Source organism: Juglans microcarpa x Juglans regia, chromosome 6D (genome assembly GCF_004785595.1).
Source record: "Juglans microcarpa x Juglans regia isolate MS1-56 chromosome 6D, Jm3101_v1.0, whole genome shotgun sequence".
Lineage (NCBI taxonomy): Eukaryota > Viridiplantae > Streptophyta > Magnoliopsida > Fagales > Juglandaceae > Juglans > Juglans microcarpa x Juglans regia.
This window is the reverse complement of record NC_054604.1, coordinates 32,017,175-32,041,536: the sequence shown is the minus strand read 5'-3', so window position 1 is coordinate 32,041,536 and position 24,362 is coordinate 32,017,175. Positions and strand designations below refer to the sequence as shown.

Genomic DNA, 24,362 nt, shown 5'->3' with positions numbered 1-24,362 from the left:
ATCAATACTCATTCGGCCTCCTCTCTTCCAACAAACACTCCCTCAACCTCCATCAGTACTCATTCCATGACTACTTGGTCCAAATCCCTCATAACTCAACCCCTTCATTGACAAGATGGCACCATTTTATGGCCACCACCGAAACACAGTGCTGCTTTCTCCACCTATTCCTCCATCCCCGACGAACCTACCTCCTACACGGAAGCTTCAAAATTCCCTGCCTGGCGTGCTGCCATGGCCAGTGAATTTGACGCTCTTATCCGAAATAAAACGTGGTCTCTCGTCCCTCCCCATCCCTCTCAAAATCTCCTTGGTTCAAAATGGATTCTTAAGACCAAACGGCTTGCAAATGGAACCATTGAACGGCGCAAGGCTCGTCTTGTTGCCAAATGGTTCCATCAACAAGCCGGACTTGACTATTCGGAGACCTTTAGTCTGGTAGTCAAGCCTGTTACTATACGACTCTTGATCTCTATTGCAGTATCTTGGAACTGGCCTTTTCATCAGTTGGATATACAAAACGCATTCTTGCACGGGGACTTAGAAGAAGATGTTTTTATGTAGCAACCTACTGGGTTTGTTCATTCTGATTTTCCTCATTTTGTTTGTAAATTAAAAAAATCTATCTATGGTTTGAAACAAGTCCCTAGGGCTTGGTTTGCAAAGCTTAGTTCGAAATTAATTTGTCTTGGTTTTCATGCTTCCATTTCTGACTCCTCTCTTTTTATATTCACATCTGTTACTGCCTCTATATATGTTCTCATTTATGTTGATGACATCATTGTTACAGCCTCTGAATCTTCTATTATTAATGATTTTATCTCATCGCTGTCCGCATCTTTCTCTGTCAAAGACCTAGGTTCACTTCATTGTTTTTTAGGAATCCATGTTTGTCGCATGGCTAAAGGACTTTTTTTTTTTTTATCTCAGTCTCGTTACATCTCTGATCTATTGAAAAAGACTAATATGCATGAGTCTAAACCTGTGTCAACGCCAATGTCAACATCTGTAAAAATTTCAGCTCTTGATGGATCCTCCTTTGAGGATCCTCAACTTTATCAAAGTGTCGTTGGTAGTCTTCAATATCTTTCCTTCACTCGTCCAGATATCTCATTTGCAGTCAATAAAGTCTGTCAATATATGCACTGTCCTCGCCACTCTCACTGGCAAGCTGTCAAACACATACTGCGTTATCTCAAACTCATAATCCATCTTGGTCTATTCTTTTCTTCTATCTCTCCCCTTAAACTAAAAGCATTTTTAGATGCTGATTGGGCTGATTGTCTGGATGATCGGAAATCGACGGGTGGTTTTTGTGTCTATTTTGGGTCTCACCTAGTGTCTTGGGGCTCCAAGAAACAACCAACAATAGCTAGATCCTCTACTGAAGCAGAATATAAATCAGTTGCAAATACTGCTTGCGAACTTCTATGGATACAAGCCTCATTAAAAGAATTGAGACTTTTTATTTCTGAAGCACCCCACTTGTTATGTGATAATATTAGTGCAACTTATCTTTCGGCAAATCTAGTTTTACACTCACGGACCAAACATGTGGATCTTGATTATCACTTTGTATGTGACCATGTTACTAACAAAGCTCTTACTGTTTCTTTTGTCCCAAGTAAAGAACAAATTGTAGATATTTTCACTAAGCCACTCTCCTCGGCACGGTTTGCACTCCTACGTTCAAGTCTCACCATCTTATCGGTACTGCTTGAATTGTGGGGGGATGTTAGAGCATGTGTACCTGCCTTAGAAGATAACTCCTCACAAACCAAGTCCAATGCATTTGCAGCGCACCCACAACATAATGCCTCCTCCATCTCCTCTGATGTCAATTGTTAACAGCACTTTATAACCGATTCTGATCTTATGGAATAATATAGATCCTTCTAGAATAAATCTCTTGTGTATATCTCTGCTATAAATACTACTGTTACTGTATTGAGGAAAATCAATGAAATAGAAACACTTTTATTATTCTTCATTTTCTCTGAGACATTCTTACGAGCACCTGTGTTACACTCTTGTTTCACTAGTTTCATCACGGATAATTATGATGGCCGGAAGAGTCTGGGATGACGTTGTAGTGCTGATCATGAACCAAGCAAATACGTACGTACCTTAAGGGATTTCTTTCTTTCTAGATTGCCGGTTTGGTTGAGATCTCTAGAAATGACATGTGACAACTGATTAACAACTTTTTCACAATTTATCTATAAATTATTAATTTTTAAATTTTTTCTGACCTTTTCTTTTTATATTAACGAGTTTGATTTTTTTTTAAATGACTTTATTATGTGGTAGTAGAATAGCTGTGATATATATAGTTGTGATTGAATGACTACTTGAAAATTTATTTATGTTAAAGTGTGAACTGTGAAGTCTAGTTTTTTTCCAAAATGAGTATATAGACAGCTTGTACATGTACAGTATAAAAATATTGTATCTATTACTCTTTTGAAAATGGTGTCTACCATGGTAATCTTGGGCCTAATCCCACAGAATTTCCAGCTTTATCCAACTCCGAGGTTCGGGCCTTGTTGTCGGCCCACAAATCATTCCAAGTTGTCATGGCCCATCCCAGCCTTATCCAATAAATTGAGATATTTCATGTTAGGAAAACTCCTAGTACTTGTCCGGTCTAAAAGCTACGTTACAGTTCGAAGGGCAAACCCCTTTCATTTCCTTTCCGCTAATGCTTCTCTCTTTCTCTCTCTCAATTTCAGAAACTCATCTCATCTGATGCGCTCTCTCTCCCTCGTTGCAAAGAAGTTGAAAACCATTAGTTTAATATAATTCCACTCAGGAAGCTAAATTTCATGAAGTTGAAAACCATCATTTGATTTAAAAAAAAATCCACATTTAAGTTTCCTTACCTTTCTAAGCAGCCAAACTCACAAAAAGAGTTAAACAACGTAAGGTCTCAATATTTCATCTTCATCACTTTACAGAAAGCTATGAGTATGATTAGGTGATGGAGAAGAAGTTGATATCAAGGGTTTTGAGTTTGAGAAGCTCTGTGCAAGATTGCAAAAGCATAGTAGAATGTGGGGAAGAGATTTTTGGGTTAGGGTTTTTGAAAAATCAAAGTGAGTTATTTTCTTTCAAAAATCTATTTTTGAAACGGTGGCAGCGGTGGGCCGGTGGCTGAGATCTATGGCCAGAAAACAATCTCCTCCTCTAAAGAAACTTGAAAGAAAGATGAATCAACCTTGTTTTGGGTCAGCAAATTAAGATGAGAAGAAGAAGCCAAATAGATCCCGTGATCATCTTGATTCTACTAATCAAGCACACTCAGAGCAGGAAGCTGGGCCATAGATCTCAGCCACACTTAGATCATGTCCTTGCAATGAAAGGGACAAAACTCTCACAGAGACCTAAGAAAATAGCTAGTTTGTCTGGTTTGCTTTCAAGATTAAAATTTAAAACTTTAAAAACTTTGAAAACCTTTCATCTTATCATTATATTTTTTTCAAATTTTTACACAAAATAAAATAAATAATTCAACTTTTTCAAATCTCAAAATAAAAATAATATTAAAAAATATATTCTAACAATATTTTATTCAACTTTTTAACTTTAATCTTAACTTATTTCATCTCATTTTTTGAAAACAAACGAGGTTAATAGGGATGTTGTTTCAAAACGAGCAGTTAGAAAAAAAATTAAATTGACGTGGCAGAAGTGAGTGGTGTAAGTAGCTGAGTAGAACAACTCTTTCATGTTATTAAGTATATTATAGGTAGCACGCATTTTGGATGCAAGACTCGAATAATAATACTATTGACAATATGCTAGAAAATCACAAGCAAATATTATTCATTTGGATTAAAAAACATTTGGTTTAAGATAAATGTTTTGGCCATAAAAGAATTTTATAAAAATAAACTTACAAATAAACATGATTTCATATGGTGTGTCAGATTATATTAATGTTACTTTTATTGTAAAATAGATCTAACGTATCACATGATAAAGTCCTGTTAATTTGTAAATTTAATTTTGTGAAATATCTATGTGGCTGTATCACTTTTTTTAGTTTTGAAATTACTCAAGTATCCCTGTAATGCAGCGAAAATATCTACCAATTCAATCAACAAATTGGTTAGTTGTCAAACATGCAATTAATTTGATAAACAATCAAATACGCAGAATAAATAAATTGCATAACACTAAGATTGGTATCGAAGGGAAACCCTTTAAAGAACTCTTTAAAGGTAAAACCCTACGGGGCAGCCAAACCCAACAATGTCAATTTTATTATTTGAAAATCAATTACAAGTACTCATCAATTACAAAACCTTTGCAACTTGACTCTCTTACCTACCCAGACAAACGACCCGTTTGTCCTCTACCGCTGTAGCAGCCAGAACCTCTGGCGATCTTCAAATATTGGCTTTCCTCCTAAAACTCTAGGGGCTGAAATCCAATCACACGATCCTCCACGCTTGAAGCAGGATCACACTTAAAGAGAGATCACAAATATGAAAATTCACTAAGAAATTTTCTCACCAAACAATGCACTAGAAAGTACTCTAGAAAATATGTAGATCTGAATCTCTAACGATCTTAACCAGTAGAATCCCTTAAATAAGCTATTTGGAAAGAGTTCCAGTTTCAGTAGGATTCTGCTGACAGTTAGAATCTGTTGCGAAGACGTCTCCTGATGAATTGCTGACATGTCGCAATAATTCTTCTCTACACTAACTTATTTTTATTCAGTTTCTGTCCTGGATAACTTCTTGATAGGTCAAATTTTTTCTGCTTGATATCTTCTTTTTGAATCTTCTATTAAGATCACTTGATATCTCCTATCTTTTCGAACATTCAATCTTGATAAAAAAATCTTTTGAACCTCTATCTATTTAACCACTTATCTCAGAATTCAAATATTGATAAAGACAAACCTTTATCTATTAATCTATTTATTTTTGAATTTAAATATTCATAGATAAAGATAAAGACAAATTACATTCATCCAATAATTCAAATAGGTCATAGTCATCTAATCCTAGTCAACAAAATTTTATATCAACAAGTTTATTAGCTTAATAGAATATAAAATATTTTAATATAAGGGTCCCTTCAAAACCACCTACTAGAATCAGTGATTGCACATAAACAACCTGCAGTAGTACTTAAGTCCATAAAATATGGTCGTTCACTATTTATGCCATCATTCCATGTATTAATCATCCTAATAACAAATTTCCATCCCACTATGACTGTACCCAGCAATTCCATTAATTGTCCATGCCATATAAAAAAAAAAAATTACAGAACATTAACTAATTTCTATAACCCATCTTTGAAGACAATTTTTTAAGCCTGATCTTCCGTGAAAGTCAGGGCACAAAACGTACTCACTTTGTTAATAATAATAATAATAATAATAATAATAATAATAATAATAATAATAATAATGATAATGATAATTATGTTGCGGGTGAATTAGCATGAGCTGGCCAGACGATGATCTTGCTCGAATTAAGATCAAGATCAGATCTCAAACTGATGATCATCATGTAACGATATTAATTAAATTCCACACTAAAGAAAAAACGTATGATGAGTTGCTAGCTAGCTAGCTAGCTTTATTTTTCTCTGATTTCAAACTCTTATTACACACACACACACACCCCTTTATGATCGATCATCACATGATTATGGCGTGAGTCATGGGATCATGAAAATAAATTAATAAGTTCGTACGTACGTACAGATATTAATAAGACAACAATTTGATCCAAACGTGCATGCGTTTATATGTATTGCATGTGAATTAAGATATCAATAATATTATATATACCTGATGATCTTGCATGCATTAAACACGATCTTTGGCGCTTGAAATTAATACATTAAGCTGAAGCAGTTGAAGGGCAACTCTCCTTTGGCGGGTCATTAGAAAGCTAGCTAGCTAGAATATATATAAATATATATATATATATATATATATATATATATTCAAAGCCAAGCCATGAATATCGATGCACTGCCAAAAGAGAGAAGCCCTACAGCTAGTTCGCTCACTCATCATCATCATCTTAATCGTCTAGAGTGGCTTGACATGGGTTAGAACCAGCTCCATCTGATTTATATATGTGTGTTGAGGGATCTTGCCTGCCTCGAAAGCTTTATTTATAGGCTCGTCTAATAGCAGTGGGTAATTAAGCAGTTGGAGGAGGATCAGTAGCATATGCCATGGATATCCTAGCTTTAATTGGTGCCTGCTTTCTACGCATATATAATTCCATGCATATATGGTTGCCTTTATCAGAAAAAAGAAGAAAAATTAAAAAGGCTTCCTTACGAATGTGTTCTGGGATGGATTCGATCTGCTTTATTTCGACCCCTGAACGTTTCTTTCACCACTCTCATCATGAGGTGAAGGGAGGAAGGGAAAAAAAGAAATATCAAGAGGAAGATGCCATGCATAGACAACAACACTCGATGCCTTGATCTTTTGTGGTTCTTTATCTCGTTCTCTCTCTATCCATCTTGGGGAGACAATATTTGAAGAAAATCCTGGGCCTAGAGGTATATCCTGTGTCATATTCTTCTCTACATTTTGATATGCTTTATGGTATTTAATTATTTGGTTCTGATTATAAGTCCCTTTAATAATTAGTTGATGAATTATCTCCAGAAGAGGTATTAATTGTAGTCATGTACTCCTAATTTGGACCTTATAAGATGTTGGAGTACTTAAATTATATTTATAGCGTGTCCCTTTTGTCTTCGCTTCTGTATAAATCATTGGATGGATTAGATCATTGCATGCACCAAATTAAGGTCAGGCAGGTCGTGATCATGATCTCCATGCATGTCCACACGGAAGTGGAAGGCACATGATCAGGCAATGAGAATATATAATATATTTACAATATGCATTACCCCTTAATTAGCAATTCCCATGATCTAATTAAGAATATATTCACTTTAATTGTTTTCTGTAAACCTAATTATAAATAACAATATTTGCCATGCATGATGAGATCACAAGTATACCATATATCCAGTGCATGCAAACACGCGGTGATCATAACTGTAAAGACGACCCTACAACATAATTAATTAGCTGTTAAAAAGATTTACATCATCTTAATTAGTTATTAGCCCAATTATATATATATATATATATATATATATAATTACTAGCTAGTTAAACATCTTGATAGGTACCTTTATATTCACTCATTAATATTACATATTATATATAATTAAGGCTATATACCTTATTAATTATCTTAACCTTTATACGTACCATGAATATATTTCTGTAGATTTCTCTTTCAGATCCTTTTTAATTTATGCTTGCCTTAGTATATTATTTTCGTAGCTAGCCCTTGCATGCATGACTTTATATATATAGTCATTAACGGTTATTTTCTATTGTAGTACGTGGCTCATATTGAGTGGAACACGTATACAGAGAAAACAGGCAAATGCTGGGAGTGAAGCGGAGCAGAATGAGGGGAGCGTAGGATATATGGGTATTATTGAAATTTTCTAATATCTCTTGTACGGCTAGGGTTTAGTATAAATACTGCATATGATGTAACCCTAATTCGAGTTTAGTAAAAATTCAGCCCACGCTCCTGTGGATATAGGAACACTGCCGAACCACGTTAAATTCTGTATTTTTCTTATTTTTTCTTTTCCGTCTGCATGTAGCACAACAATTTCCAATGATCGATACTAGTACCATAGATTTCGCTTCATGAGTACTATGCAGGCCGCCAGCTTCTTAGATCATTATAATAACTAGGATCTGATCATGAAATTAACGATCGATCGAGGCTGATGAAATTAATTGAACGTACAACCACAAACAACATTAATTATTATATATATATATATATATATAGTGAAACACGCAAAAGTAAGCATACGATATAATTGATCCTATACATAGGTGCACGTTTTATATATCATGTATTCTTTCAAGGATATATTGGCTTTTTGATGATCTTTCTGCTCTTAAATAATTGTAAAAAGGAGTCCGAATTCATGCATGACTTAATTCGAACAATTAATAATTAATTCAGAAAATTAAACTAAATTCAAATTATGATAATCTAATTAATTTGAGTCATGATCATGATCTCCAGCAAGTAGTGTCTCCCTCAATATCTTTAAACCCATGTACCTGCACCACATTAAATAACAGCTCATTATTAATAATTACTTTATATAGATAGATATTACTCATGATCATGGCCTAAATAATTATATAATTTAATTATTAATGTCGACAGTATGTACGTACGTACCTTCCAAGCATCATGACAGTGGCTTGAGGATTAGTTCCAGGAGAGTAATTAAATGTGGATCCATCAATAACCCTCAATGCATCCACTCCAAGAACTTTATAATCATGATCAACGACCCTCCCAACCTGACAGCCTCCATGATAATGCCAAATGGTCATCACAGTATCCTTACAAAATTGTTCCAAGGACCTTGAAGCATTTTGATGTTTTGGCAACAAGTTTACTGGGGAATTCTCCGTCATGTTGAGAAGGTCTGGGAGACTTAAATTATCGTATGTAAACTTAGAGAAAGCCTTGGACTCGATTACTCTCTCGATGGTGCTAATGCCTTGAACACATCTTTGCAAGTCTATTGGATCTTTGAAGTAGTTAAAGGTGACAGATGGGTTATCATTCACATTGAGGGTCCGGAGCTCCAAATGGCCCGTGGAAACTGGACCCATGATTTTTTCTAGAATGAATCCACCCATGAAGGCTGTTTGGTTAAGACTGTCCATAAGTTCTACAGCTTTGGCTATGGCTTCTGGGGTCCTTTCTTTTGGTGGCACTGTGGAGAGCTGTCCAATCTGCAAATTATGGTGAACACATCAGTCTTAATTAATCCGAAATAAATTCATAAATGTTAGCACTACCAAAGGCATTATTATTGCTTTGTACAAGTCAAGCAAGTTTTACCAATTGATCTGAGGAGAGTTAAACTCTAGCCTAATCTAATAAAAGCTAGCACCAAGTAATTAAACATATATATATATATATATATATATATATATATATATATATATATATATATATACCTTGGGAGAGAACATGCCAAAGTCTCTTGAGGAGCCACCAGCAAAGTTGGAGCCGCTGGCAGCTTCAATGTAGCTCCCAAACTCGGTGATGCCGACGACTTCAATGAGAGAGACCTCGACCGGAGCCGGAGAGGGAACATAGATGGCATTCATGGAATTATCTGCCATCCCTTGCCCCACCATTGGCTGCTCCAACACTACTGTTATGTTGTGTGCCTTAAGCTGCTCTGCAGGCCCTACTCCACTTAACATTAGTAGCTGTGGGCTCCCCAATGCACCTGCTGATACTATTATCTCTTTGTTCGATCCCTTCTTAAGATATGCTGTGTGTTTTGCCCCTGTTGCGTCTGTAAATACCACTCCATGCGCCATTGGCCTTGATCTTCCTGCTTCATTTAAAAGATCACTAATTGGTCGCTTTAATAAAACTAAAAAATACATTAATTAGACTCAAAATATTAAACAAATACGTACCTCGAATTCTAAACAAGATTCTATGCACAGAGGCATGCAAAAGCAGCGTAAGGCCACTAGGATTAGCGTACTGCAGCAAGTCGGCAGCAGTATGTCTATGCTCATCTCGATCAAATATGGTTCCCCCAACCTTAGTCCCGTGCAAATGGTCATACGTGAATCCATTATACGGCACCACACCGGCTTCCAACAACCCGTCCCGTACAGCCGATTGCCACTGCCGCATTGGCGGCTCGAACGCCACTACCTTTTCCACCCATTCATATGACTCGTTCACAAGCCGCCCATCCCAACCCACCTCCCTATTAATGTACGTACGTTTATGAAAAATATACAAAATATAGGATCAAAGATTCATAAACCATGCATTTTTTTGTTTGTTTGTTTGTTTCAAATTATCTTCCTAAGGGTAGGTAATATATATATATATATATATATAAACTACGTACCTGACGTAATATGGGGAGGCACGCGTGTAAAACCCTGCATTTAAGCAGCTTCCACCACCCAAAACACGGGCCCGAGCATTGATGACCCCGTCCTCGGAGATGAAGCGTTGGGAGGGAGAGGTTGGGGAGAGGTCAGAAAGCGCGGCACCAAAGGCGGCTAGGTTGGTGATGTTAGGGTTGCCATAAGGTGAGCCACCACGTTCGAGGAGTAAAACGTTGTAGTTCTGGGATAGAGTTGCCGCTAAGGGGCAGCCAGCGGTTCCGCCGCCAACGATAATGTAGTCGTAATAGGATGTCGGTGGGGCTGAGGTTGCATTGTGCATGAAGCTGTAGTTTGGAGCTGTGGGTAAAGCTAGATAGATTAGAAATGCTAATTGTAAAGTACTTTCATAATTTGGCCCTACAATTGATTTCCACAAAGCAAGCAATGATCGTTAAAGCTAGATCATCAGAAACAAGATGAAAGGTTATATATAAAAAGTACACAAACTAGCTAGTACTCTTGATCAGCTGATCAATGTGTATATATCGAGATAAGGTTCAATAAATATTTCATGTACGTACGTACGTGCAAAGAGTTGAGGTAAAAGCAAGCAGGAGATTATACTCATATTTTAATATACACTTAAAAAGATGATATATATAATATATAAGAGAATTGTTTACTTTGAACCTGATTTCAAAATGATCGATCTAACTCCCATATATATATATATATATATATATATATGTATTGAAAACATATGAACTAGTATTGGATCTTGTATAGGTGTTTTTATTAAAAGTATAAATTCATGTTTAAATCTGCCCTTTTAACGGTACTGTACCTTTTTCAGAGGAAGAAAAGCCACGAAAGAAGAGAATTCCAGCAAACGCAGCACCAAACAATCTCCACCAGCCAAGCAGCGTAGCCATTATCTCACTTTAAAAAGCTCGATCCTGATCAGTAGTCAATAAAGGCCTCGAATTATAACCGTGTGGATTTGTATGTATATCGAAACTAAAAGCTTCTTCCCAAGCCTATATAATTGAAAGACCAACGATCTCGACGGGGATGAGATACGCATGAGGTACGTACAAAGATGTCTTGGTGGAATCGGCGAAACAGGCTCACATGAAAGTTAAATATATAATGTGTTGGCATGCAAAGGCACGGAAAGATTCAAGAAATGCAGAAAATGTGACACCCACCCAGAATTAATTGCACCCCCTGGCAGCTCGCCCATGTTTTGGCCCAATAATAGATCAAGTGGTACCGTCAAAGATCAAAGAATTAAGAGGTCTAGGAGATGTAAATTATTATTAGTACTGATCATGCGCTTAATCCTATATATATTTAGAGAGGTAAGAAGAAAAACAAGCACTTGTAACATTAATGAAAGTAATCAGTATAATTAAGTTGTAGAATTGCCGTCATTGGAAAATTAATGAATTAATATTTCAACTACTTGTGAAGAAATAGTACTGCTGCTTCAGTACTTTATTAATGCTCACAGAATGGAAACCCTGTCAGTCTTATCATTGTCATTTTCCTCTGAACTCCCATACTCGCGTTATAATAATAATAAGAATAATAATAATAATAAAAAAAAACAAAAAACATATTCACGAACCTTCACAAAATCATACTTAGTCTCAGGGGAAATGCTTCAACCACATATGGTGGTCACATATGGTAGAGTGTCAAATCGTATTAACGGATCTTATTCGTGTCGTGTCAAGGTATGTATATTATATTTAATGAATTAATACGAACACAACCTGTTAAAGATTTTGTGTCAAAATTTCAAACCCGAACACGATACGGTAAGATTACCGGTTGACCCGACCCGACCCAACCCGTTAATTGAATAAGAAATAAATCGGCACGACACGACCCGTTCCGTTTCAACCCATTTATGTTAATGGGTTGAACAGACACGATACGACACAACACAACCCGTTTGACTTGATTGATTTTATATAAATATTTAAATATAAATAATATCTATAAAAGATAAAAAACTAACTACAAGTCTAAAATTACAATCCAAACAAATATGATTCACACAATTTGTAATAATATTCATTATTAAAATTACATCCCAAATATAATAAACAAAACATATAATATAAATATATTAATGTTACAATCCCAAATATAATAAAAAATTAAAAATATAGATCTAAACAAATTTAAAACTTGATGAATGAAGTAGAGCGTCCTCCTTGCCCTTTAGGTCCAAGGGTATAAAGGTAAATTTAATTTTCTTAACGGGTCATAACGGGTTGACCCGTTAGTGACCCGTTAAGCAATTGTGTCTTAACGGATCAATCCGTTTTTATCCTAACCCGTTAAAGCTAAATCCTAATCCGCTTTTATGGTGTCGTGTTCGTATGGGGTTAACGGGACGTGTCACATATTGCCACCCCTAACAGATGGTAGCCACCAATTGAATTTTTTATTTTTATTTTTTTTACTTAATAGTTAATAGTTAAGTAAATATTTTTAAATGAATTTATAATTTTTATCTTTTTCAAAAAAATATTTAATGAGTTAAAAAAATATTTGAAAATAAAAATAAAAAAAACACAAAAAACTTTTTGCCTATTCAGTGGCTCTTTCGGTGGCCTCCCTATGTGAGAGTAGCACCACCCTAAGTCTCAAGACTAATTTATTTTCGTAGATAAAATGAGTATTTGAGATAGATGAGATGAGATTAAAATTGAATAAAATATTATTAAAATATATATTTTTAATATTATTTTTATTTTGAGATTTGAAAAAGTTGAATTATTTATTTTATTTTGTATAAAAATTTGAAAAAAATATAATAATTAGATGAGATGAGTTGAGAAGTTTTAGAAAAACAAAGAGGCCTTAATTAAAAATTAACTAGCCAAAATAGTAATTAAGGGACATTAATGAAATTAAGTGGATTTTTTTTTTTTTTTTTCCCTAGATCGACCAAATTTCCGGTGAATAATTATAGTCGCTTAGAAAAAGAAAAATTATAGCCTTGGTAGCCGCTTTAATTATAGGGCCTAGCTCGGATGAAACATGATGATCACGACATGAGAAACCATGCAGAAAAATGTACCCTAGCTAACTAGCTAGCTAATAATTATGACCCAATATATATATATGCATGCATATAACCAAAAAAATGTAGCCAAATTCATGAATTCATGATTCAGCCTCCTAGCCAATTTAATCGGCCTGCATTACATTAATTAGCCATCGATCCCAAGTAGTACTACCATTTCTGCATGTTAATAATTAATTTGTCCCTAATAATTGAAAAAGAATGAATGTAGGTAGTAGATATATAGTAGGTGATCAGATGCATGTAATTGAATTAATGTAGCATATATAATTGAGGGAGATAATATTGCTGCTTAATTCATTAATATTGTAATTACCTTGCAAAGAAGATTGGTCCCAGCTAGCTCATCTCACCATTACCAAATTAACGCGCATGTCTTGGTGGCTTTTAAATGTAGATGGAAAGTCCGGCATGCATGATATTGTCTTCTCTCTTTTTCATTATTTACGCACGTAGCTCATATATATATAATCTCTCTAAAGGGAACAAAGAAAATTAAAAAGTAGGGCTACGTACGTATAGTGTGGGAATAGATGGCAATTGGCAACAACTTTAATGAGCCAAAGCTCAACTACAGAGCCCCCACCCTACGTACCTTCGGCTAATGTGATCGAAGCGATAATCGTGCACACATGACCCACACGTTAATATTGTGATAGAAAATATTACTTTGTCCTCTCATTTGTACCGTTCTATTTGATCGCTTGGTAATTTATTTATTTATTTATTTATTATTTAGTGATTAAGAAAGTGATTTTAAGTGTTTTGAGATTTTTTTAAATTTTTTAAAGTATTTAAATACATTAAAAAAATATGAAAAGAAAAATAAATAAAAAAACCCAAAATCATTTGGGGCGAGGTGTGTGCTTTTTTAATATTAAAAAATTAGTATATGGTATAAATTATTCGATTCAATAATATCATGCATGCTAATTTTAAGTAAATTAAAAAAGATTTAAACAAATTCTACTAATAATACGCCAAATGTAACACTAATTGGTAGAGACATCATTGCATCTGTTTTCGGAAGTGTTAATGCCTTAATTTGTACAAAAGACTAGAAAGAAAGAAAGAATTATCAGTGGCCTCACATTATAGTAGATTTCGCCCCTAAACAACCCGTGGACATAGGCATTATATATGCTGAACTACATAAACTTTTGTGTCTCTCTTTATTTACTTTTATTCGCTTATTTGTTATTTACTTTATGGATGAATGTAAAAAGTATCGTATCGAAGCCCAAATCAATATCTCGTGGGCCAGGAATAATTCTTTTTTTCCTTTCGGTCTGTTGTGCAAATTAAGACATTAACAGGAAGACAAAATTAAGATGAAAGAATTGGATCTCATTTTCTAGCTTATAAGACCATAGTAATCTTTTAATTTATTAATTTTAAGTGATTTTTATTCACAGATACAACCCAAATTATACACATCTTTAAACTGCATAGGGCAAAGTACTACCAAATATATAGAACTTACTCTAGTATTTCTGCGCTCAAGTTTTCTCGTATAATTAACAGCGTGTAAAAAGAATGGAATTAAGTTACTAGGCAGCTTGCAACTTTAGCTAGGGACCTCCACGGCAGGGATCACTAATAATTTATTATTATCCAAATGTAGACAAAATAAAAAATAAAAAATCAATGAGCTGGAATATCGTTTTCGTACAAATATATAGCAATGATACATGAGGCAAAATAACGAATTAAGGAATAGAGATAGAAATTATAAAGAGACAGGGTTTACGTACATTGGATATTGAAAGACATCATGTTTTGATAAGGAAGTTACCATTATTAATAGAGAGAGTTGTAGGTGAAGCAGGTGGCAAAGATGGAGGATACGCAAATGAAGAGTGAAGGAAGCAGGGTGACATTCAAGAGTTTACTCTCCCCCAAGTACCCAGCCAATGTTATCGTGCCATCTGCCACCACTCGTGCGATTGTCCCTGCTTCAGTTGAGAGCAGTCCACCGTTATAGGTTCCACGTGATAGCCGGGACGACATGACGCGTGAGAGGAGTGCCAGGTTGACACCTGGACCAATGACAGAGGACATCCCCACCACACGATTGAATATACTTTCAGTATATAGATTTACTATTTTCTATTATTTATTTATTTTTATTTTTATTTAATAGTTAAGAGAGTGATTATTAGTAAAATTATATATTTTTTTAATTTTTTCATAATGATTAAAGATATTAAAAAATATTTAAAAAAATAGTAAAACTATTTTTATCCATATTATATAAAAAAAAACAAAAAAGGTAATTGAACGTATGAACAATATCTCACCTTCAAGTACTTCGGCAGAAACAAACAGGATGAGTCCAGAGCAGACGTACTGTGGCACAGAGTATGGATTTATAATATGGAAGCTCAGGAGTACGCCTACGCAAACTATTATTTCAGAGGCCAATAAAATTTGCCTGCAATCAGTTTAATGAAAATATAAATGCATCAGAAGTTTATGAGAAACATCCAAAAACTTCAGATTATATGCTTTTGTCATTTGGGCCTTTGGGGAGGTGCTAAGGTAAGATAAGCAAATACTAGAGATACCGAACATGCTACAGAAAAGTGAAATAATTTAACTACACCAATATTGTATAAAATGAAATTTACAAACTAACTTGATATGATATGTTAAATTATAAAATTATTTTTCTTATAAAATAGATCTAACGATCATATGAAACCATATCAATTTATGAATTTATTTTTATGAAAAGCAAGCTACTGTTAAATAACTACCTGTCTTCAAACATATTGCTAATGTAGTTTCCTACAACAATGTTAACTGGAAGAACCGTGAGGCCAAGAGATGCAAGAAAAATCGCCACACTGCTTGTAGACCACTGAAAGTAGTATGTGGTAACAACACTCGATTCTGAAATTAAAATCTCCATCACGTATTTGAGCATGAAATATATCAACAGCTGAACCTGAATGAAACATAGAAATTCAATTAGAGATTGTGTAGAAAAGTTCCTTGAGTTTCAGCTCCAATTACCAAACAATTCTAGCAGAGAATATGAGATTGCAAAGAAGTATAGGAGGAAAAGCTTCTCAATGATTTTCAACTCAGTCCATTGTCTTGGACAATAAAATACATGACACTAATCAGAAAATGAATGAGCAGGTTCTAGATTGTTTAATCACCAGCAGGTCAATAGTGATTCATTTTTATTTTGGAAGTAAATGTAAGGAGCAAAGTTATTGACAGTTTCCACATTTTCCAGATTCTCCATATCTAGAAAATCAGTTACCTTAATTCTAAGAATTTGTCTAATTTGTATAATTAGTCTACTTACCTTTTATATATGGTATCCATACTTAATCTCATGTATATCTATATATTTGTAAAGTGATACACAAATGAATATACAATTTTGAATGAAAATCACTCCCTTTCAGTTTTAACATGGTATCAAAGTCTGACACAGGACGAATGAGGGCCCACACTACTTACTCCGTGTTAAGGACTAGAAAAAAAATTGGTCTACACTTGAGGGTGTGTGTTGAGGAATAATCTCACATTGTCCGGAGACAAGGTCTTGGGTTTGTTTATAAGGAATAAACAATCCTCTCTTGTTGATCTAGTTTTATGAAATGAGTTAGGCCTATGAATTTCTTCATGCTATCAGAGTTTGCCACAGGACGAATAAGGGCCTACACTACTTACTCCGTGACAACGACTAGAAAAAAAAAAATTGGCCTACACGTTATGGGGGATGTTGAGGAATAATCTTACATTGCCTGTAGACAATGTATTGGGTACGTTTATAAGGAATGAATAATCTTCTCTTATTGAACCAGTTTTATGAGATGAGTTAGACCTACGAATTCTTCAAAAGTCAAGGGTGAGGTTCCACTTCACATGCTGAATGAGGAACAAAACGCTTCGTTGCACAATGCAAAATCTGATTAGTTAACTCATCTGAACTATAAATTGAGAAAGCATCTGAACTATCATAACTACAAACTTGTTTTTCATGTCAATGATGGCATCCAAGGCATACATCTAACTCACTAATTTTTTAGAAACTCGTATAAAAGTCACTTATATACCTTTACAGAGGGTGTAAGTAGTCTATATGCTGATCGAATTGAAGTAGCTGGTCCGTGAGATTCTGGAGAAGCTTCTTTACTTTCATCACGTTCTTGCTCACTATCTTCATCTTGTTGCTTGTCTTCTGAACTAGTAAGCAATGGTTGTTTAAGTCCATTCTCAAGGGCATCATTCTCTGCTGCTTCTGTCATTAAAAGGCCACTATACATATTAAACATTTTGAAAAGAGAAGACTATTGTCAAAAAAGACAAATTTTGGGAGGAGTTCTGTGTTCCAGAAATAGCGCTGTTAGTTACAGCGGATCGGTTTGTCACCACTTCCAAAAATGATCAGCATGTAAATCACCAGTATGATTGATAGATTGATGATCTCTTCTAAAATATAAATAATTTTGAAAAGTTTTCAAAAGTACAAAATAATTTCTAGAAGAAAAAAAAACTATAGTTAAAATTAAATGGTGAGAACTTCAATTTACAGCCTATGAATTATATAATGTAGACAGACTCGGACATGCTTGAGATGTCAACAAAAAAAACCACCATATAAATGAACATACCAGCATTAGATTCCTGTGGTAAATGATTTTCTTCAGTTTCACGAGAAGGTTCTTTAAATGAGATCCCCAACCAAATTAAGTATATTAGCCAAGCAACAGCCATAACCCAGCCAGGCAGGGTGTCTTGATTGAAAGTAAGCTTGTAGATCTTGAAATTAGTTTGAAGCAAACCACCGAGGGCAGGACCACAAGCCATTCCAAGAGCACTGGCACTAACAAAACCCGCCGACGCCTGCATTCGGGTTTTTAGTGGTACACAATCACTAATATACCTCCGGTTAACAGCTCTGGCAGAACCAAGTCTGCAATTTGAAAAGTATGGCTATATTAATATATATGAGGTATAAATAAGATAATCTGTAATTCTTACCACAGAAAACTACATAGTTATACTGTCAGGTCAAAAGAAACAGCCTCTAGTCTCTTCTACAAGCAGGAAATGGTGTGCCTCTCTAACAGAGCAGGAACAAATCTTGTGACTGGACAATACAAAAATATGGTGTGCCTCTCTAACAGAGCAGGAACAAATCTTGTTATGAGAAAATCTTCCTTGAATGCCCATGTCTTGGGTGTGTGAGGGCTAATACACACAAACACGAGATTTGTTATACATTTCTCATGCTAATTTATGATTTTTTTTAGTTTTTTAATTAGCAAGTTCTGTCACAGTTATGCTTAGATGCGATTGTTTTTAAAGTGGACCTCTCAATTCAAAAAATGTTATTATAAAGCAAATAAGAGATGCCTAAAGCATGTGGAGATCCAAATAGTTTTACTTATTTGCACAAAAAGCACATGAATGAAGTTATTCCATCAAGTAATAACACAGGAAGAAGAAAAAGACTACTTACCCACAGAAAAGACGCCCAATTAGAAGAACCGCTATCGAATTAAGATCATAAGCCAACGCGTACAAGATGTTTCCCACAAAAAGAACAACACTGCTAAATATAAGAGGTTTGAAGTATGATTTATTTGACCATGCACTAAAATACACCGAAGAAAAGACTTGTGCAACAGCCATTGCCCCAATCACAATACCACAAACTGTTGCTGCAGCTCCAAGGCTCAAGGAGTAGTCATCTGCTGTAGGGACAACGATATATGTATTGACCATATAAAGAAATGTGTTCACCAAGTTCAAGAGAAGCGACATAAAATGGTATTTCTGATCATCAACTTGCTCCTCAACAGGAGTAGGTAGCTCGTCTTGCATAATGAGTGCATGTTGCGCCAAAAAGGTGAGGAAATTTGTTGAGTGGGTTAACCTGTCCACAGCTGCTTTTATTGAATCAATGACAGGATCCTGCAGATGAAACATAGTAAATACCATTGGAAATCACCAGCCTTGTGACATCTTCCCAATGTCTTTGTTTGTGTGCATACAACAGGGAAGGAGAAACGTATACAGGGGGGGAAACCATGAGAAATTGAAAAGGTTTCATTGAGTATATGCAACAGAAACCTGGAGGGGAAGAGCAGGTTGATCATATATTGATAAGTAGCTTCCTTGACGGTCCTGAAGTTCATGAAGATTGCGTGATATGGCTCCCACGACAGCTCCTATTCCCTGCAGGTTTCCATTATCTGTCAGTAAAGTTCCATTTATCCAGGGACAGTAGTTCTTAAAAGTCTTTTAGAGCCTTTAAAATGTATAAGTAGAAAAAGAATGCCTCCAACATTTACACATTACCACATGCTTGAACACTTGCTGCAGCTGAGAATAAGGATGATTTGCACGTGTTTTGACATAAGAATTAGTCAATCTGTAACCAAAACGTTTATCAAACTTCTTCAGTATCTTCCGCAGACCAATTGCATTTATCTCGACAAAAAAGAGAAGCTTTAACAGATCCTGTCCCACTGCTCTATAAGCTTCTCTTGATTCCGATATTTGGGATATTTCAGGCTGCTGCTGAGGGGTATTATTCTGTTCAGCAAGCATAGCTAGCCTGCTTGCAAGTAGCCCTTGTTGTTCCAACAGAAAAAGGACAATCTTTTCGATCTGAAATAGTTACAGGAAAGTAATTGAAACACATTTCAGGATCAACCTAGAGTAAAGTAAAGAACTCCAAAGGTTAGATCGCCCTTGATGACTGCACATGCAAGGTTCCTGCTCCTAGATACATCAGACAAGCAATACAATAACATACATGTATTACATGTATTTACAGACATGAGGGTACATATGCACAAGAGCCACTGCCAGACATAGGTTGATTATATCCTGGATGGTCCCTTTGAGGCTATATTTAACTTTAAGCTTTTTTCTCCCAGAAGGGTAAGAAGGATGCAAAAGTGTAACCTAACCATCAAGAAAAAAAACTTCGGTTTGACCCTATGTAAGGGCAGCTTCTTATGAGAGATCAGATCATATGTTTATTACATATCTAAGAGTTCGAGAGCACTCTAATTTATCTACAGGAACATCATACTTTTCCACACTTATCTTAAAGATTTGACAGATCTTCCATGGTCTCTTTCCAAGGTAATTTGGTTCCATCTTAAGAAGTTGATTCCTTAGAAAGCCTACTACAAATCGGTAATAACAAACACCTAAGTTAATTAATGTTCAATTGATTGTTTAAATGGGCAGAATGGAAAGGTGGATGCATGATAAGAACCCCTTGTAAAGGAAGTATCTTGAATTAACAAACCAATAAGCGTTGACAAAATAAATGACATCCTAGAACTTCGAAGTACACTCGGTCTGACACAATGCGTCGCCCTGTGATTCAATAGCCAAATTATGAATGACAGAGAAAGTTAACACACATAAGCAAAGTACAGATACGTATTATACGTCATTTCAGCTTGTTTAAACATGTTTTCAATTTCACAAAGAGAAACAGGTACATAGCGCACCTGGTTATCTAACATTCTTGAGAAGTCCTTTAGTACATGCCGGCGATCTTCTATCCCAACTTCAATTTGTTGAGCATATTGCTTTACCTTTTTCTTCATGAGTTTATAGTTGATATAATATCTGAAATAAATAAAACTATGAGCATCTATGACAGGGATCTAACAATGAAATGAAAACTTGAGTAAAACTCGGTAGCAGTTTTGAAACCCTGATCAACCTTATATATATTAGTGTGTGCTTTGTATGTGCGTGTACATTGAGTAAATATGTGATGTAATGTCATGCCAGTGTAAATTATGTTGTTTAGTTGCCTTTAAATGGAAGGTTTGACAAAAAACTTTATTGAAGTCGCTTAAGCTACAAAATCTAGTCAAACAAGTTTCGCTTATTTATTAGTTTTAAAATGTTATAAGATATTATTTGAGGGAGATTGGACTCCCAACAAGCTTTTAATTGTGGGGGTATCATTCCCGCGGGTTTGTGTGTTCGTGGGCAGCAAAAAACAAAAATGGATAATTCATTTTTGTGCTTAATTTACAAATGGACTTGACAATAGGCTACACAAATTTGTTTGCAGGTTTAGATGAGAGACTGGTTAAATTCTTAGTCACTATTCACCTTTCCACACTCCACACCTTATAAAAACATTCATATACTCTATAAAAAAATACCTACACACTTTATAAAAAATTATAGGCATGAAATGTGTAATGTTGATTTATAGCAAAACTCTAAATACTAAGTATGTTTCTACCACTAGCCCCTTTCAGAGAGAATGCCAGGAGCAAGGTTTCAGCCACTGCGATATATCAAATTCAGATTGATATCGAATGTTTAACAACGGGTAAAGCAATAAGGGTTTTGTTTGGAAAAGGCCTTCAGGCAGTTGTCGAGTATGTTGGCAGAAAGGACCATAGACATGCTGTGGACACGTAGGTCTGATGAGAGACATTAGGATTCTTCTTTCGCTTTTTTCGTATCAATTGGGTATAAGCCTAGAACAAAAATAACTATGAGATTTGACGTGCCCAAAACAGATTGACATCCAATCAAAAAAAAAAAGTAGCAGCAAGGGCCATAGACAAGATGACTGATGTCCGAGCTACTATCCTACAATCATGACTTTTTTCTATAAAAAAAAAAAAAAAAAAAAAAAAAAAAAAAAAAAAACCTTCTCACATCAAAAAAATAAAATAATATCTATACAATTTTTTTACTATTATTTTATTATTTAATTGTTTTTTTCTTTTTACTATTTGAATTTAAATTAAAAATTCTAAAATTTGACATTCTTACATAATTTAAAAGAAAATAAATTCAATCAACTAACGTAATTATGTAAATTAATTTAAAATAAATTTAATTTTATAAAAATTAACTCTAAGAGTAAAAGGTCAAGTTTTATAAAATTAAATTTATTTTTAATTAAATTACATGATTACATTAATTGATTGAATTTATTTTCTTGTAAAAAAGTAATATTTTAAAATTTTTAATCAGATTTCAATAGCAAAAAGAAAAAAAAAACTGTTGAATAGTAAAACAGTAGTAGTAAAGGAGGAGGAAGAATATTATTATACAAAGAATTATACAAACATGCAGTGCTTGAACCAGAAAATATTTAAGCCTTTTCCTTTTCATATTTTGCCAGAGAAAACTTTCATGAAGCAGTCAAAATAAATTAAATCCCAAGTAACGCAAACTAGAGTCATATAATTTAATTTCAAACGTACCCTTGCCATTCTTGAATCTGTCTTTCCTTCAACTTTTTCCCGAAGGCAACCATCTTTCACTACAAATAAAATAATGGAAACTTACTTGAAAAGAAAACTAGAAGGCAATGCCTACAGCAGAAATTTGCGTTTTCGGTGAATATTGACATCGGGAGCTGTTCAGAGGGTAATGAGAGAAGAAAACAAAAGAATTTATACTCTGTGCCTTGGGTTCGAGTCCCATCGCGATCGTCAATATTAACGACTTGTTTATTTTCACAAATTGTTTCAATTTATCTCATCTCATTTTATTTAATTATTAAAATTTTTTAAAATTTTTATATAAAATAAAATAAATAATTTAAAATTTTTAAATATCAAAATAAAAATAATATTAAAAAATATATTTTAACAATTTTTTTTCAATTTTAATTTTAATCTCTTCTCGCCCTAAAGTTTACTTATCAAAAATACTTTGTGCGTTGTATTGCTATAATACTTTGTGCGTTGTTTCGAAGTTCCGGTCGATACTCTGTTTGGCCGCAGAGAAAACTCTGGAAAACAGAAACGAAAATTAGTCCCAACCATTAAGTTAATATTGTGCTCGAGAGTGACTTTTCAATTGCAGACTGCATCAAACAGCTACAAAAACGTCGTTTCGAAGTTTCCGGTCGATACTCTGTTTGGCAGCCGAGAAAACTCGGGAAAAAACAAACGAAAATTAGTTCCTACTGGTAAACTCTGCGTTTTCCGGCTTTGAAAAACTCAAAAAAGAAAAAAGAAAAAAAGTGAGCTGACTTGCGACGCAGAATATACAGGGTATCAAAACTCTCATCTTCTTCGTTTCATTCTCTACATCGCCAACCAGAGCACGAATTCGAAGAAAACGTAGACAAAAGCCAAGAAACACGTTGTATTAACATACAATCCAATCGTGGAAAATACATTACCTAAGTGAGTTTCGGAAACCTCGCTTACGAGTCTGCTCAATGAACGAAACTTTTTAGATGACCATCAACGAACACCTATACCAGCAGGAAAAAAACTGAAATCCGAAACAAGAAGAAAACAGATAGCAAGTCTTTCACGAAGCAGAGGAATCGTTGTCAAAATCAAAAGGCAATCGGATATTCAGAGAAAGTATGCAAGAAATACCTTGGAAGGGGATCGAGAGGAGGTGGAAGACTTTCTTTTGATTCACCTAGAAAGCGGATACTCAGTAGCAGCAGCCCTGAGGGGTGAAAATTTGAACCAGATAGATGCAGTGGGCCCCCTCCCATACTTGATCGAATCATTGATCATTGTACACCATGAAAATAGTGGAAGAGTCCTAGACGTCAATCTATTTTGCAGTCCAATTATTGTATGCTCATTGGAAATTTACTATTACTGGCGACGATGGGAAGGAAAAATGAAAATGACCTTATTCATATCAATTCTATTATCTTTTAACAGAGATATTCGTTTGCAATTATAAAATGCATAAATGTTGAGCAAGTAATATAAAATTCATATAAAAAACAATAATTTTTTGATAGCCAATTCTAATCTTTTTTCAAATACGTACGGACGACTACACAACTTATAAATATATATTTAGCATTACTCTATTTTTAATTATATAAGTAGATGTTACGTAATTTTTTATAACTTTTCTTGATTACTTAGACTAATACGATGTGAAATGATAAATTAGGACGAGGAATAGCTCAGTTGAAAACAGAATATTGAAATTGTAGATAAATTGTAGAATGGTTGGTGATGTATCATTACAGCTTTTTGGGGGATCCACCTGTCTTCACGAGATTTATAACTCGACAGCTATCCTTCTCAGTTCTCTCGTATTGGTAGGATTTGGTAGCCTCAAAATGCCTCGAGATCCAACCTATAATCAGTAATCTCATAAAAGAGAACTTAGGTTGACCTAATTATTTTAACACATGGTCAATTTCATAGAGCCAAACCCATTACTGTGGTCAATTGTACGCGTGTCCTGTGTTGCAGCTCTTTAAGCTAGAGAAAAATCGTTGGTGGTCAAAGCCTTCACAGTTATCCATCCTAAAAC

At 34.7% G+C, this 24,362-nt stretch overlaps 2 protein-coding genes across 6 annotated transcripts; both read right to left on the bottom strand.

Moving 5' to 3' along the window:
* Window positions 1-8,006: 8,006 nt before the first annotated feature.
* LOC121268913 (protein HOTHEAD-like) lies at window positions 8,007-11,225 on the bottom strand. The gene is made up of 6 exons (XM_041173182.1): window positions 10,827-11,225; window positions 10,000-10,339; window positions 9,551-9,852; window positions 9,077-9,462; window positions 8,283-8,848; window positions 8,007-8,158 (listed from the first exon to the last, which is right to left on the bottom strand). Exons 1-6 carry the CDS (start codon window positions 10,912-10,914, stop codon window positions 8,092-8,094), a joined length of 1,749 nt encoding a protein of 582 aa, XP_041029116.1. The 5' UTR covers window positions 10,915-11,225; the 3' UTR covers window positions 8,007-8,091.
* A 3,440-nt stretch (window positions 11,226-14,665) lies between these two features.
* Window positions 14,666-23,598, bottom strand: LOC121235672 (SPX domain-containing membrane protein At4g22990-like). 5 transcript variants are annotated; one of them, XM_041132028.1, is made up of 13 exons: window positions 23,453-23,598; window positions 23,248-23,322; window positions 22,319-22,377; window positions 20,585-20,705; window positions 19,413-19,724; window positions 19,185-19,289; window positions 18,571-19,025; window positions 18,225-18,299; window positions 17,720-18,021; window positions 17,162-17,343; window positions 15,845-16,035; window positions 15,386-15,519; window positions 14,666-15,124 (listed from the first exon to the last, which is right to left on the bottom strand). In XM_041132028.1, exons 3-13 carry the CDS (start codon window positions 22,369-22,371, stop codon window positions 14,886-14,888), a joined length of 2,169 nt encoding a protein of 722 aa, XP_040987962.1. In that variant the 5' UTR covers window positions 22,372-22,377; window positions 23,248-23,322; window positions 23,453-23,598; the 3' UTR covers window positions 14,666-14,885. The 5 variants fall into 5 exon arrangements, with proteins under 5 accessions (XP_040987962.1, XP_040987960.1, XP_040987961.1 ...); XM_041132026.1 differs by having other exon boundaries at window positions 17,162-17,346; window positions 23,453-23,596; XM_041132027.1 differs by having other exon boundaries at window positions 17,162-17,346; window positions 23,248-23,342; window positions 23,453-23,515.
* Window positions 23,599-24,362: the final 764 nt, after the last annotated feature.